The 15731-nt window shown below is 40.5% G+C and overlaps 2 protein-coding genes across 4 annotated transcripts; both read left to right on the forward strand.

Annotated features, from left to right (window-relative positions):
* Nucleotides 1–514: 514 nt before the first annotated feature.
* On the forward strand, nt 515–9929 carry trim16 (tripartite motif containing 16). Of its 2 annotated transcripts, XM_067488234.1 has the most exons (7): nt 515–1836; nt 1918–1961; nt 5677–5772; nt 6089–6322; nt 7470–7641; nt 7876–7971; nt 9002–9929. In XM_067488234.1, exons 1-7 carry the CDS (start codon nt 1326–1328, stop codon nt 9592–9594), a joined length of 1746 nt encoding a protein of 581 aa, XP_067344335.1. In that variant the 5' UTR covers nt 515–1325; the 3' UTR covers nt 9595–9929. The 2 variants fall into 2 exon arrangements, with proteins under 2 accessions (XP_067344335.1, XP_067344334.1); XM_067488233.1 differs by having other exon boundaries at nt 518–1961.
* Nucleotides 9930–10374: 445 nt separating this feature from the next.
* Nucleotides 10375–15225, forward strand: tvp23b (trans-golgi network vesicle protein 23 homolog B (S. cerevisiae)). 2 transcript variants are annotated; one of them, XM_067489056.1, is made up of 7 exons: nt 10375–10469; nt 11683–11759; nt 12167–12311; nt 12987–13076; nt 13187–13312; nt 14117–14245; nt 14334–15225. In XM_067489056.1, the coding sequence occupies exons 1-7, from the start codon at nt 10458–10460 to the stop codon at nt 14358–14360; spliced, it is 606 nt and encodes a 201-aa protein (XP_067345157.1). In that variant the 5' UTR covers nt 10375–10457; the 3' UTR covers nt 14361–15225. The 2 variants fall into 2 exon arrangements, with proteins under 2 accessions (XP_067345157.1, XP_067345158.1); XM_067489057.1 differs by lacking the exon at nt 10375–10469 and adding an exon at nt 10562–10760.
* The last annotated feature ends 506 nt before the right edge of the window (nt 15226–15731 follow it).

Raw genomic sequence — 15731 nt, forward strand, 5'->3', positions numbered from 1 at the left:
TGCCTATCTATGTTGTCTTTTGAGTGACATTCCTGAATTAACTAACTACTGCATATTTGGTGGCTAACTATGAACACAACACTAACATATTAATGAGGTGCAAAAAGTCCTTTTTCCCAAAGACCAGGACTGGAATGGGAGTTTGCAGGTTTTAGGAAGGAACAGAAGATCTGGATGAAACCATAATAACTGCACTGTGCACAAAAATGTTAGGACTAAAGAAAAGCAGACAAACACGGGTCACATGCAAGTCTCTGATTGGTGGAGAGCACGTGATTACAGTAAAGATCGTAGAAATAAAAACAACCTGGCAACACTGATCGACTAATGGAAGAATTTTCTGTATTATCTCGAAGCACATGTGCACGAGACCTTCATCTGGGTTGTTTTTAAAAACGACCTTGATGTTAAAACGTGTCAATCAGAAGCTGTTATGAACCATGTTACATGAAGGTGGAGACAAAGTGAACAGGTATCTTCCAGCTTCTGACTGACTGACTGAACACACCTGATCCAGGTAGTGGGTGGTACAGGCGTGTTTGGGGACCAGGATTGAGAACCAGTGCTGTAAGTCTCTTCATTAACTCAGTGTGTCCGAGATTTTGTGGGTATTTTTGTTATTGGCTGATCTCACAGCAGCTTTTCAAAACAATTGTGACACATATCTCCATGTTTTTACGATGTTTGAAACTTAAAAATTGTGCAGAATTCACTGAAGGGATTGAAAAAACGTTTCCGTTCCTCCTCCTCCCCCCTATTGTTAGTCTCTGTCCGGTCACTTGGGGGCAGCAGCTGCTCTGAAGCTGCTGATTCAGTTCCTGATTCAGCCAGTGTTTGCATGTGCTCTGGATTTTCCACTTGAACTTTGGAGCATCAGAAATGTTTACACGTGAAGAGGAAGCAGGTGAACAGGCTTAAAGGCAACAGCGACAACTTCCTGCCATCTCATCATGACGTTAGACAGACATGCTGCGACGGATACGCAGAGCAACAATGAAGTCAGGTAGAAACAATCGAGGTTCGTGGTTCGACAGTGCGTGTGTGGGAATGCAACCCTACACCTCTCTGTTTGCAGTGTGGGCTCCACCCTGCAGCCTCTCTTTTCCTCAAGGGAAGAGGAGGGCAGAGTGTGGGGGTGTGTCGCGGCTCAAAGGGTGGATAACATATTCACTGAAACCACAAGGCCTTGGCCTGACGTTCATATCATCGAGGTGTGGCCTTTCAGACAGTGTGATCCAGGAACAAGTGCCAGCAGACAAAAGTGGCTGAACCAGTTCTTGTAAGAGACTGAGAGAGGAAGGACGGAGACACACTGGACTGGAGACATGGCAGAGGCAGCAGCTGTAGAAGCAGATCCCATCCCCAAACAGCAGCTGTGTGGCGTCAGCTCAGGTACACCGAGTGGAGACAAAGGTAAAGAATGTCCCCAGAGTCCTGACAAGCCTGAGCCTGCTGATGGTCCCATAGAGAATGGAACGGAGGAGCAAAGTCAAGACTCCAAGACCTCAGAGGAGATCAAAACCCCAGAAGATCTGAATGAGTCTGAGGACCTCAAGAACCCTGAGGAAGAGAAGGTGGAGGCACAGACAGATGACGAGGTGAAGAAAGGAGACAAAGATGAGGCAAAAGAAGAGGAGGTGAAGGAGGAACCACTGGGTCCCGACGATGTGGTGTGCGACTCCTGCATCGAGAGCCCCCGCAGAGCCCTCAAGTCCTGCCTCACCTGCCTGGTGTCGTACTGCGAGGCTCACCTTCGGCCTCACCTGGAGAACGCCAAGTTTCAGAACCACCGGCTGGTGGAGCCGCTCAGGGACATCGAGAGGAGGACCTGCGAGAGCCACAAGTGGCCCCTGGAGCTTTTCTGCTGCGCCGACGCATGCTGCATCTGCCAGGACTGTGTGACGGAGGAGCACAGGGGCCACAACGCCAAACCTGTGGTGGAGGCCCGCAGGCACATAGAGGCAAGTGTGGACACATGCTTCACTTCAGACATTCTCGTTTTTTATGACAACTTCTCAAAGCTGTGCTCACACATCTGCAGCTTCCTTTCTGCCTAGTTTGTAACACTGTGAATTCAATATCTTTGAAGTTACTGACAAAACCAAGATATCTGAAAACCTCAAAATGGTCCCGAGAGACTTAAAAATGACTTTTTTTTCTTTTTACTTACTGCATAAACTGACAATGGCAACAGTTGTTTCTTAGCTGCAGGAGTATTCTCAAATTATTCCAACTCTCCCATGTGGCTTCTGTTACCTGATATCGAGCCCCTTATATGTTCCTAGTTACTTAGTTTTCAGAGCCTAACGGGGGAGAGTGACGCAGTTTGAGTAGATCTTGAGTAAATAAAAGTTTTTCTGAGGAGACGTTCGTAGTCCTAATGTCCTGAGCAGCTTTGACAGATGTAACGTTTTAATCCATGAGCTCGTACTGTTAATTGTTCGGTGTGGAGTTTGCATGTTCTCCCTGTGCTTCATGGGTTTCCTCCGGTTTCCTCCCACAGTCCAAACACATGCATATTGGGTTAATTCGTGGCTCTGAATTGAATGTCGGTGTTTATGGTTTTCTGTTTGCGTTGGCCTTGAGACAGGCTGTCCAGGGTGGACACTGTGTCTTGTCCTATGATACCTGGCATGTGGTCCAGCTCCCTGCAAATAGAAAGTCTAATACTACAAAAGAGGAAATAACGTTCGTTCTTCCCCTGCCCAGCATTCTTTCTCTCATTTCCACAGAGATACCTGACACAGTGAAACAAAGACAACAAAGGGAAATTACTTCCTTTTAACTTCCAAGCTGATGTATGAAAAATCCTCCTGATTACCGAAGCCACTTGTTTAATCTTGCCGTCCTTCCGCAGATTCAGTTTTCAGGAGCCTAAACCTACTTCCAGTTTGTGTATTTAGTGTCTAGATGTCTGAGTAACAGAGGTAAGAATCTGCTTGTCTCCAACATAAATGTGCAGGGGTGTAACACAGCCCTGAAGCTATTTCCACCACCAAAGACTCTACAAACCATCTGGATGCTCCTCTACACTCTTTGTTATAATGTAAGAGAGATACAGTAAGAAGACATTATTTTGGAGACTGTCTTCTAAACAGCTCTGTAGCTCGTCGGTACCAGCAGCCAGGAACGGACGTGTGGCAACGTGTAGCAGACGTCAACCTGACCTGATCACTGTGTTTTTAGACAAGCAACATTTGTAGAGAGGATGAGTTTGATGAGCCTTTAGTTCTATTCCAGTGTGAATCAGGCTTCTGCACGTTGCTTACTGCTAAGGAAGCAGTTATTTTGAGCTAAACCAGGACGATTTACGAAGCCTGCGCCTGTTTATTTAGTGCATAACCCTAAACCGTGTGTCTTTGAACCCAAGCAACCTCGTATGTTTGCACAGTGATAATACAGCATAAGTGACTGTTTACATCAAAAACAGTGTTATTCAAGCTGCCGTTGAGGCCAAAGAGGCCAAAGAGGAAAGAGGCAGCAGCCTATTGCACCATTAGGGTGCAATTCTAACAGATGAAAACAGATGACGGACGGCCTTCATTTCTGGCTACTATCAATATTTTCATTGTCATCATGACACAATTAACACAACATTACCAGGTGATTGCACAAGCATTGCAACAATTATTTTAATAGGAAACATTAAAGGGAAGTATTTAAGTGCCTCATAGCATCTTAGTATGAGGCACTTAATTGTGTTTTTTTCATCAAAGGGCATTTTGGCACTTGAGTACTGGTTGGACTTAAGGGCATTTTAAGTTGGACTTTAACAGTTTTTTTTATGAATTTTCCTCTAAGGAAAGGACCCTCGTTTCAGTTTAATGCCACTGCATCCCAATTTACTCACAGCCAAGATTAAAATTACACGGTGGACATTTTGACAGTGACCTACTGGACCCAGAAACACAAAAGATTAAAAATGTATATATAAAATATGCAACAAAATGGCAACAGAAATAGCAAAACTAGACCTAAAAAGCAAAGTGCAATTTTTATTTATTATAAATGTTTATTTATTACAGTGAATTTAATGGAGGCTTGGGTTCAGTGTGTGGGTGCAGAATACGGGACACCAGTCCCTGAGACACCAGTCCCTGAGACACCAGTCCCTGAGACGGTGCCCGTGTTATACACAAGCTACAGAACCTGGACCAGTCACTGTAATTTAACCTGGGCAGACGCAATCCAGACATAATCCAATTCATGCCGCCAATCATCTGCCCTTTGCTCTTTTGGGTGTGGATGCCATTCAGGAATGTATGAAGGTTCACTCAGTCAGAAGGTGGTAATGTTCTGTTGGCATTCAGATGAAACTGCCACTAAAGCAATAGGGGCCGACTGCAGCAGCTCAGCTGAAATAGGTGCAACACAAAGATATGAGGCTTTAACAAGTATTTACTCCACTCGGGTGAAGGTAGGAATACTCCCCTGACTTTTATAAACCAAGTAGTTTCAGTACATAATGACGCTTCCTTCAAATGTTATGCTAAATAATGTTTGTACAACTGTGTAACTGGATTAAAGGGTTAACTTTTTACTTTTCATTCAGCTGCTTGGAATTTTTTCCACGCATATGGTTTGAATAGTATTTGAAGAATCTGAAAGAACCAGCGCACACTGGGGCTGCAGCAACACAAACCATGTGTAGTTTCTGTTGTGGTCAGAAGATGAGAAGTTCGGTTTTTATAAATTTGTTTCAGTAACGAGCAGTAGATCGATGAAGTGATGATGTGTTTGGCATCTCATCCTCTTTGAGGTACTGAGAAATAACCCATGTGACTGACACGTTGGAAGCACTTTTTAAAGCACACAGTTTGTTTTATATTAGCTTATAGTATTTGTACTGTACTCTATTAAATATAAATGTAAATGTTTTATCACAAATCACTCAATAGAAGTATTTAGTAGTAGTTCTGCATTAGTTTCAATTATGTTTTAATGTGTTTTCGTCTCATTTGAATTCAGTTTCTTCTATCTTAGTAATTAGTATTGGAAATGTGTAAATACATTTACCACATATTTGTCTTTACATGTATATTTCCATTTTTACTACTTTATACTTTTAATCCCCTTTTGGGCCACTTTTGTTTTTTCTTTTATTTATTGCACTGCATTTATTTAGCAGAAACAAAACTAAACTAACTGTGTCAAACTGTGTCAGTTACTTGGTTTGGTAAGTAAATAAGAAAAAACCCCAGAAATTGTTCTTAAAGCCGATTAATCCTTTAAATAATGATTCTGCCTAAATGGCAAATATGTCCTGGTTTCATCTCAAATCTCAGCATTTCCTGCTTTCTCACATCTTAAATTACATTAAAGTACATTAAACGAATAGTAAATTTGATAACTAAAACTTTTAACTTTTGTCTTAATATCACTATTTATGTGGTAATTTACACGTTTAAGGTTGATTAATTTTTAACAAGCTCTTCCCCTCATGGCCTCAACCTGCTTCAGCTCTGATGTTGCCTGAACCTGACTTCGAAATTCAGACTCAAATCTGCAAACAAGCCATAGTTTAGAATGGGACACGTGACTGCGCCCGAGCAGAGGAAGCCAGTAAATAACAGTTTTCCTGAAGAACTGACCGAGATGTTTACACTTGCATGTTTTCAGCTGTGGTTTCTGTGAAGAGACGTGCTGAGATCTGTTCTCCTCTCACTGTGTTCACAGAGGGAATTAAAGGAGAAGCAGACGGAGATGGTGAAGACGCTGACAGCGGCAGAGAATGCCATCGACAAACTACAGCTCAACACTGTCTCTATTGAGGTAAACCCACTGTGTGACTGAGCTGGAAGGACGTCAGAGTGGACAGGATGTCATCTTAGATAGAGACGGTGCTACTTTCAGCTTGAGGAGCCAGCAACCGGCAGCCTCCTGAACCTGACAGGTTTTCCTGAGGTCTGGGAGGAATCCCATGGTTTCCATGTTGTTAGGGTGGAAGTGAGGCACCCAAGTGTCTCCTTAATAAAATGACTGTTATGTGACGTTATAATGTGATCTGATGCTTCCACTAACAGTTATCTTTCTCATGCGTCTTCTATCAAAGCTTGTGTGATGTGAAAATAAAACATCTATTCTGCAGCAATCTGTGGCTGAGGTGCAAGCGGTGATCAGGAGCCAGTTCGAGGAGCTGCAGGCAATGGTGGAGAAGGCCAAGGAGGAGGTGACGGAGATCCTGGAGGGCGAGCATAAGCAGGCGGTGAAGCAGGCTGAGGGCATACGGGTTCACCTGGAGCAGAGGTGCACGGAGCTGAAGAAGAATCAGGCGCAGATAGAGAAGCTGTCCAGAAACAAAAACGATGTGGATTTCTTACAGGTGAGAGCAGGAGCAATAGCTTAGGCCCAACAAGTAAAACCAAGATAGTGCAACTAGTTGGTCATAGGCTCAAATGTGCAGGATAAATAACAAAAAAAAAAGTGGCTGATGCAGTGGTGTGACATTGCTCTGGTGCACGGAGCAACAGGAACACAGCCCGAGGAAAAACGCACGTTTGGGATTAAAGTGAAAAGTCATCCGTCATGATGATCTTTGCATCAAGTTTTTAATACTGTATGTGGGGAATCCACAGCATACTACCATACTGTCAAACTTATATGTACCATGGGTCCACAGTCCGTCTGACCCCCTCCTCTCTGGTGGTCCCTAGACCAGACTTGCTCACTCAGAACAATCCTGTGTGCAAACGCAAACAACTCTTCCTGCTGTAACTTCCATCAGGAGAAAGTGAAGCTTCTTGTGCTGCTCGTCTTCAGCGTCTTCTCCCTGCTCTGTCTGTGTTGCTGCTCACTCGTAAGTCGCTTTGGATAAAAATAAAGAAGTTAGTGAACTGGGATGTCTGGAATTGGAATTAGTTGAATTACTGTGAGTGCACAAACATTTTAAGAAATGATTAACCGGTAGGAACGCTGTTTAACTTCTCTTTAAAATGTCAAATCTGATTAGATGCTTGCAGAAAACAGCACCTGATTCTCCTTTGTAAACCGAAGAACCATGAGACAATGTGCCAAACTGTCCCCAGTGGATTAGGGAGGGGGCTCGGACACAGCTAAACACTGTCGACCACACCTGTCACTTGATTTGTCACTGCAGACGTTTGTACTAACCAGTATGAGTAATATGAACGAGTGTGGCTGGAACAACCCGGCATCAGCAAACCCCGTCCTTAGTGTTTAACATCCAGTAGTTTTCAAATCTCCACTTACCAACTTTGAACTGGTTTCCAGTACAATGTACCTTCTGCTGCAGTGGGCTGTAACAAAGAGTGAGGTTAGAGACGCTTGGAAACTTTATTATAACCTGTGTTACCAGTAACACAGGTTACTATTTTAATTAACACGGCACATGTGTGTGCGTATGTGAGAGAGAGAGAGAGAGAGATTGTTATTTGCATGTGTGAATTGTCTTGTAACATCTAAAAGAGATTTCCTGTATTAGAAGCTTTAAATTGGACTTTCCTCCCTAGGAGTATTCACAGTGGAAGAAAGAAGCGGCTGATGTGTCACTGCCTGGGGTCTACATCGGCCTGATGGACCGTCTGCACTCCTTCAGCCGTGTGATCGTTGACTCCACGCAGGAGCTCTGCGCCATGCTCGTGTCTTCGTACATAGAGAAAGTCAAGGAGACGTGTAAAAATGGTGAGCACAAACACCTCAGACGCTGCAGCAGTAACCTACACATGGACAGACAGTTAGCTGGTGGCTCATGCACGAAGAGTTTCACCTGTGAGGAAAAGTGCGTTAGTCTGAACTACATGTGTGTTACATGAGTCACCTCTGTTGTGCATCATGCAAATGAAGAGCGGCGATAATTGTTTCCCTATAACTGAGCTTTAACAAAGAATGAAATATGTGTGTGTTCCTCCTTATCAGACAAAACGGGAATAAAGACGACGGTTCGTGCAATTGGTGCTGCAAAACAGAACATGTTTATTCCAGATCCAGTGACACATGCTGACTTCCTTAAAAGTAAGTGTTTTATTTAAACAAGAACAGCCAGTCCTCATCCTCCACCTCCGTGTTTTTTTTTTTTTTTGTTAAAGCAAAATCCATCCACCTTCTTACAATGTTTGTCCTGTTCAAACACACCAGCTTCAGCTGCAGCTTACACTGCACTGCAGGCCTGGACAGGTCTGCCACAAGCAGACTGAATATATAACTGCAAAGCAGCTGCAGTGAACCAAATCAGCTGATTGACAGTTTTACTTTTCATAATAATGAGTTAAATTACTTTATGGGGCAGCTGCTACACACGTTCTATGTTACTTTTGCAAAGCACAACCATACACTAAGATCTGGTTAAATATAAGGTAAAATAATAAAGACCCAGTCACCAAAATACGCATCGAACTGCTCCAGAATGTAGTCCACTCTAAGACTAGTCAACATTTCAGGTGTCTTACAGAGTCTTGCACGTCCTCCTCCACAGTCTCTGTATCAAGTCCTTTAAAGATGCCGTTTTTTCCATTGAGCTGCAGCTGTGACTTGTCCTGCTCTGCAACTTCCTGCTGCTCAAAGACGTCCACATATCCTCACAGATGACATTTCCCCCGTCTGAGTCGAGCTCACTTTGTGGACTGATGACACATTTGAGCACATTCAGTTAATGAATGTTAGATGAAATTTAGAGTAATGTTTCTGAATGTAACTAGTTACTTTGTGAAGTAACTTTGCAATAGAATGTTTTCATTATTATTATCAAATTGGTGAAATTCATTTAACTTTTTTTCTGCTCCACACACTGTGTTGGTTTAGAACAAAAAATCTGTGCATGCTGCAAATAAACTCCATAAAAGTTATTGATCCCCAGACAAATGTGGCAAAATAATTCAGATATTTTCTCATGACTTACTCACTGAGGACTGTGTGAATTTGTATTTATAGAATAAATGAAAAAGTCATTATGGAAGTTATGAATCATGTGACCTCAGAAGTAACTACATTCCTGCACCATTATGCAACATATGTGTGACTAAGATTGAAAAATGTCCCTCCCCAGACGCCGCCCACGTGAGTTTTGATGCTGACACGGCTCATAAATTCCTGCGACTGACTGAGGAAAACCGGAAGGTGACTAACACCACGCCCTGGCAACATCCTTACCCTGATTTACCTGAGCGCTTTGAGAACTGGCGCCAGGTTCTGGCCACAGAGAGCTTCTACCTGGGCCGGCACTACTTTGAGGCAGACATCAGCGGCGAGGGCACGCACGTCGGCCTGACCTACAAGAGCATCCAACGCAAGGGCAACGAGAGTAACAGCTGCATCACGGGAAACGACTTCTCCTGGTGTCTGCAGTGGAACGGCCGCTCCTTCTCCACCTGGCACAGCGGCGTAGAAACCCCTCTCAGCGTGGAGAAGTTCACTCGCATTGGAGTGTATGTGGACTACACGCGAGGCCTCCTGGCTTTCTACGGCGTGGATGACAACATGACGCTCATTCACAAGTACAAGGCAGAGTTCCTGGAGCCTCTTTATCCAGCTTTCTGGTTGCCCAAGAAGGAGAACAGCATTGCCTTGGTGGCACCTGGGGAGCCCATAAGCCTCAAAAGCCCCTCTCCTTCACCTCCGAATGGGGCGCTGGCTTCATGATCAACAACACAACAGCCTCCTCCTGTATTGTGTCAGTGACAGTTTAACAAATTGTTTTTTTGTGTGACATTTTACTCACCAAATATTGGACGTCTTTTCTGAATTACAAAGAGACAGTTTTAAATATGAAAAGTCCTGCCGATGAAACATCATTTGTGTTGCAAACCTGATGTTTCTATTCCTCTCATGAAGCTACAAATGGATTTAAGTCACTCGTGTGTTAACTGGGACTAGTCCTGTGCTTTCCATCACACTGTGAATTCAAAAAAGTGTCCTGATTTTCCTGTTTGCAAATAAATGTATGTTCTCACTAGCAGCAAAAAAAGTCTGTTTTTGTCTGTCTCTGATCTTCCCCACACCAACAAAATGACTTCAGCGGGTTCTTTGATCATAAAAACATTATTTATGATTTCTTTTTTAAACTAACCCCAAACACTGAGCAGATACACCAGGAAGTTGCACAGTTTCATAAAGTTTTTGTGAGCACAGTTTAACAACGAATGTCCACAATTGATATAAGGTGTCAGGTTTATCCTGCTGCATCACGGCCCAAACATACAGAATTTCCCATGTACAAATATTCGGTTACAAGAGAAAATACAGTAAATAAATGTTAATTGGTCTGGACTTAAAAAGGGCCTAGTTTTATGTATGAATATCATTATGGAATGTTTTTTTTCTCCGCTTTGACCATATACTTTGGTTCATGGTAACCTGTAAAAACAACAATAATACCACTGAATAGAAAACGTAACCACAAGCCTACAATAACGTGACAACATACGTGGCACGCTGTGGTCACGTGACTCCGACGTGTAGTGACGTGCAGCTGAGTATGTAACCAGGAAGAGTGACATTTCAACATGATAACAGACGTAAGTGACAGACGTTTCATGTTTCGTCTTTTGACATGTCAAACCTCTAATAAAGCGTAATCTAACTAGACTAATAAAAACTTTTTAAAAGAGTTCCTCAGCTCAAATATCTGCGAGCTAACGCTAGCTTTAGCTTTAGCCTCTAGCTTCTGTGTTAACATTTTCACCTTAGAGTTAAACATTAACTTAGCTTCAACGTAACGTCTCCAAACCACGAATCCACATCGTTTCCTCTGATACTTTTTCACAAGGGTTTGAGGTTTGGATAACGGCAACCAGCAGCTGTAATGGGTCAGTGTTAGCTAACGTTAACTAAAGTTAGCTACTTTGCTTTTGTACTTTATATTTCAAAACAATATGCGAACGTGAACTACACAAATTTGCATTTTGTATCAACAACAAAACAATCCTTGTTTAATACATAGTCATTGTTTGCATAATAAAGTAAATTTATGTAGTCAAATGGTTTAAAGTTAGTATAAAATACTTCAATGTTACCATTAACGTCACAGACGTTGGTTTTTAACTCACTTAATAGAAATAGTTTAAATAATCAACAAATTAAATATTGGATTTTCTGAATACAAGAAAACACTTAAAGTCTTAAATGTTTTCCAACAGACTGTAAGGGCACTTTTAAAGGCTTTTTAAAGACCAGATAAGTTTTTTGTTCATCCATCAAATGTCTGAAAAGCCTAAAACATCCCTCCCATTTTAACTTGGATTTGTTTGGTTCAAACTGAATAAAGTTTAATCTCCTTTCCTTGAAACATGACTGTTAATTCATTATCATAATAGTTTCTGCTTCATTTCTGTCAGTAACGTACTTGTCGTGTCATTGCAGCTCGGAGTTTTCCTGGTTATACAGCAGCCTCCACTTATTGGTTTTCCCACGGGTTATAGTCACTGATCAATACATGGACATAGACTTTTATTTGCTTACAGCATTGATGTGCACAATGAATAACTTTGTGTTTCTACAGTGGTTATAAGTTCTAAGGGAGGTTCTGAATATGTTAGTCTCAGAAGATCTCAAGTGCTTATAAATGAAAGCTGTGTTTACAGACCTTAGAGTTAAAGGTGCTTTATTGCTTAAGATTGTATGACCCATGAATAGTCTGTATGTGAACAAAGGTTAGGCTTTTTTTGTTGAGATGGTTTTGTTTACTTGTGTGTCTCTAAATGTAAAGTTTGTTCCTCATTGATCCCACAGGATACCAATGATGAAGATGTGTCTCTGTTTGATGCAGAGGAGGATGCAGGAAAAAGGCAAAAGAAGACAAATATTAGGTACATTTACAGAGATCATAAAGCTCAGAGCTTTCAATAACGCTGAGAAGTTAAACAGCTGCAACACAATGATTTTAAATAACTGTAATTGGTTAATTTAGTTATAATTTTTCATGCAAGAATGTCAAAAATTTAAATGAAAAGATTTGATCTTTATCTGTTGGACAAATCAAAAAAGAGAGTTTGATGTCTCCTCTGAGTCTTTGGGACTTTAAAATGGGCCTATTTGACTCAGCTAGTGTATCTGCATCACATTAATTACTCAATTCAGACTTTATAAATATTTGTTGACCTTTTTGGTCACGATTGCTGAGTGGTATTCTAATTGGTCTTATGGTCTTGTGTTTAACATAGCAAACGCTGCAGAACTGCAGATTTCACTGTTTTCTATTAAAATCTCACACCAGGCACCCAGTGGCGTCCTTCTTCCACCTCTTCTTCAGAGTTGGTGCCGTCCTCGTGTACCTGCTCTGTGAGATTTATGGTACAAGTTTCATCGCCTGCATGGTCACAATCATCCTTCTACTCTCATGTGACTTCTGGACTGTAAAGGTGCGTTTTGCACTTCTTTTACAATATACATTGTTATCAATGGTTTAATAAGAAAAGATGGGGTTATAGAACTTCTATGCTGTTACTCTTAAAGAGAACTGAATCAGTAATATGAAAATAATGTAATCAAAAATTTGATTTAGTGTAGCTTCTTGGTGGAACAGCCTCTCCTCATTACTCCATCACTCATGTTTGTGTATGTTGATAGTGAAGTACAGCGCACATGTTTGCAGAAGAAGTCGCTTTATTGGGTTTTCTTTCCATTTGCACAATATTGTTAGGTGCATATTGGAGCTTAATGGATTCGGGCATAATTTTATTCTAGCACTGAAGTCAATGAACAAAGAGTTAATTGGCAGCCAATTTTACTGTCAAATAATAAATACGTATGTTTATTTAAAGCAAAACATGTCAAATATTTGCTTGTTTCAGCTTCTCAAATCTGAGGATGTCGTTCTAAATATTTGTAGTTTTGAAGTGTTGCTCAGACAAAACAAGATACATATAGAATAAACATGGGCACTAGGAAATTAGGAATTTGTTTCCACTCTTTCCAGGCATCTTTTAGACAAAATGATTATTTGACAATATAAACAGCAGAAAATTTGCTAATGAACATAATCGTTATTTACAGCACTTACAATGATATGTCATATATGTTCATTTCATTTCCAGAACATCACTGGAAGGTTGATGGTTGGTCTGAGGTGGTGGAACCAGGTAGACGATGACGGACAAAACCACTGGGTGTTTGAGTCAAGGAAGGTAAAGTGCATCATAGGTGCTGTTGCTAAATGCTTTTATTAGCAGTCAGCTGACAGATGTTTGCACATTCAGCATTGGAGAAAACTGTTAGAAGATCCTGTTTCCCACAGGGTACTGGAAAGCTACAGGCATCAGATTCTGAGTCGCGAATCTTCTGGCTTGGACTGATCATTTGTCCGGTCCTCTGGGTCATCTTTGCTTTCAGCACCCTCTTTTCTTTCAAGATTAAATGGATGGTAAGTTCTTCTTCGAAGGCATAAAACGCTAATGTCTTTCTCTCGGTGGGAATCAGTTGCCAACTTACTGCTTTTAAAGAAGTCAAACAAGAGGCAATGGTGCACTTTTATGCACATTTACAAGGACCTTGATGGTCATCTCACCACAGTCACATTTACGGTGGTGCTTTAAAATTTTTCAACCCTTTGGAATGTTCTGTTTCTGCATAAACGTAATTACAATTTCATGTAAGGCCAAAAGTAGAAAAGTAGGGAACCCAATTTAACAAGACAGTCAGGTGTGAGTGTAGGAGGCCCTGCTTAATTTAAAGAAGAGAAATCTGGCTCTTCATATCTAAATACTGATCTAGACAACACAGGGATTTTTGAGGACCTTAGAAGAACAGTTATGTGTTCAGAGTCATCTTTTTTTGCCTAATTTGTTTAATTCTTTATGGAGTTTTAGGACTTACGTAAACACACATCATGTTTTAAAGTAATTTGTGCAGAAATGGATAAATTCTAAAGGGTTCACAAACCCATTGTGTTCTATAATATTTTTGATCTACACTCTTCAGTAATTTAGACTTGTGGGGTTATGAATGAATCCATGTATGTAGCCATGTTTATGAAGGATTATGTTATAAGACAGACTTTTTAATATGATGCTACTTTGTGATGCCAAATGTAACAAATCACACAAACTGATTATATCTCTTTCCTAAGGTTAATGAATACAGTCTGGGATTTATTGATAATGGAAATATAGAATGATGCAGTTGTCAGATCATAAATATTAACCTGTGATCATCATCTTCCACTCAGCCTGTAGTGATCATGGGTCTGGTGCTGCAGGGGGCCAACCTTTACGGATACGTGCGGTGTAAAGTGGGAGGCAAGACCAGCTTAAAGAACATGGCTACAAATTATTTTGGACGCCAGTTTCTCAAACAGGTGCTTTCACTTTCAAGTTAAACCCACTGAATTGTCATGTTATTTGCTGTGTTTCCGAAAAGTGTGAATTTGTGTTTTTCTTATGCAGGCGCTGTCTAAAGAAGACGAATCGTAGAGAGCAGCTCTGCGGTGGCAACGTTTGCATTATTCTTAATGCAATGATAGTCTCTTAGCTAGTAGATGCACAGAAACACATCCCTTTGAAACATGAGCTAGAAACAACAGCTTTTGATCTTTAAATATAAAGTACAGTAATTTCTCCATTAGTCCTAATAAAGAGAGTCTTTATTTTCCACAAAGAGGTCAAAGGTCTGATGGCTGTTTTCAGTAACTGAAGCCCAGCAACAAATCGTCCGATTTAAGCTGATGCTTGTCGTCCCGCAACCCCCTCGCATCTCATTTATTTTTGTTCTCAATGCTTTTTAAGTGTAGTCTTTATAAAATCATACAAAGCAGTTTCCAAGAGAACCTGTACAAACTTTTCTGTTTGCATAACAGAAAAGTTTGTAACGTTAGTGTAAAGTATTTCAGGAGATTTGTAAATATGTATGTAAAGAAACCATGTGCAGCGTCTTCTCTTGTGCAAATACATTTGTAACATTTTCTGAAGAGAATAATAGTTTTTATTTATGCAAACAGTACTTTACTGTGAAAATGTACCAGTTCTTTTCACTCTTTCATCACTAAAATTCAGTTAACTTTATGACAAATAAAACTCTGCAATACAAGGGGTAATGAAAACAAATTTTAGTTGTTGCCTCAGAATTTTGTTTTTTAAAATGTTCCCAATTTATGCATACAGTAGTTTAATAAATAACATCTTTGTTAAACTGCTTTGGTCTAAGCAAACTACTAACCTGTGGGTTGGGCTCTTTCAAAGCATTATCAGATCATTTTAAGAGGTCATGAGATAATTAATGAGAGAAGAAAGGAGACACATGCATAATTACTGTAAACAATACATGATTGGGATAATTTTACTTCTGCTGTTCCTTCAACAGTTATTTCATTGAAAAAAGTTCAGTTAGTTTTAAAGCAATGGATTTTCTACATTTGTTATGTTGATATATGTAATTTCATCTCACAAATGACATTTTCCTTAAAATAAATGCCGTTTTTTAAAAAGTACTTTATTACTCTGTGATCAAATGGAAACACATTAGTACATGTAGCTTAAAACTGTGTTCGGACAAATGAATTCCATTACTGTATCAACAAAACGACTTTATATTATTTTGTCAGACGATTTAAATTTTATTTCATGTCTTCAAATCTTTAAAAATAGTTTTAGTATCGTGCGACACCCAGTGGTTTCTTTAGGTCACTGCATGTAGCGTGCGATTAGTTACTGCACTACTAATGCAGTATTTCTTAAATATCCAGTATTTCCAAATACTGTCGTTACCATGTGTAGATTGGTTAATTCGTTGACAATTATTATGAAAACACTACGTTATTTGATTTGCCACAACAAAAATGGCGTCAG

The sequence above is a fragment of the Channa argus genome, chromosome 20 (genome assembly GCF_033026475.1).
Source record: "Channa argus isolate prfri chromosome 20, Channa argus male v1.0, whole genome shotgun sequence".
NCBI classification, from domain to species: Eukaryota; Metazoa; Chordata; class Actinopteri; order Anabantiformes; family Channidae; genus Channa; species Channa argus.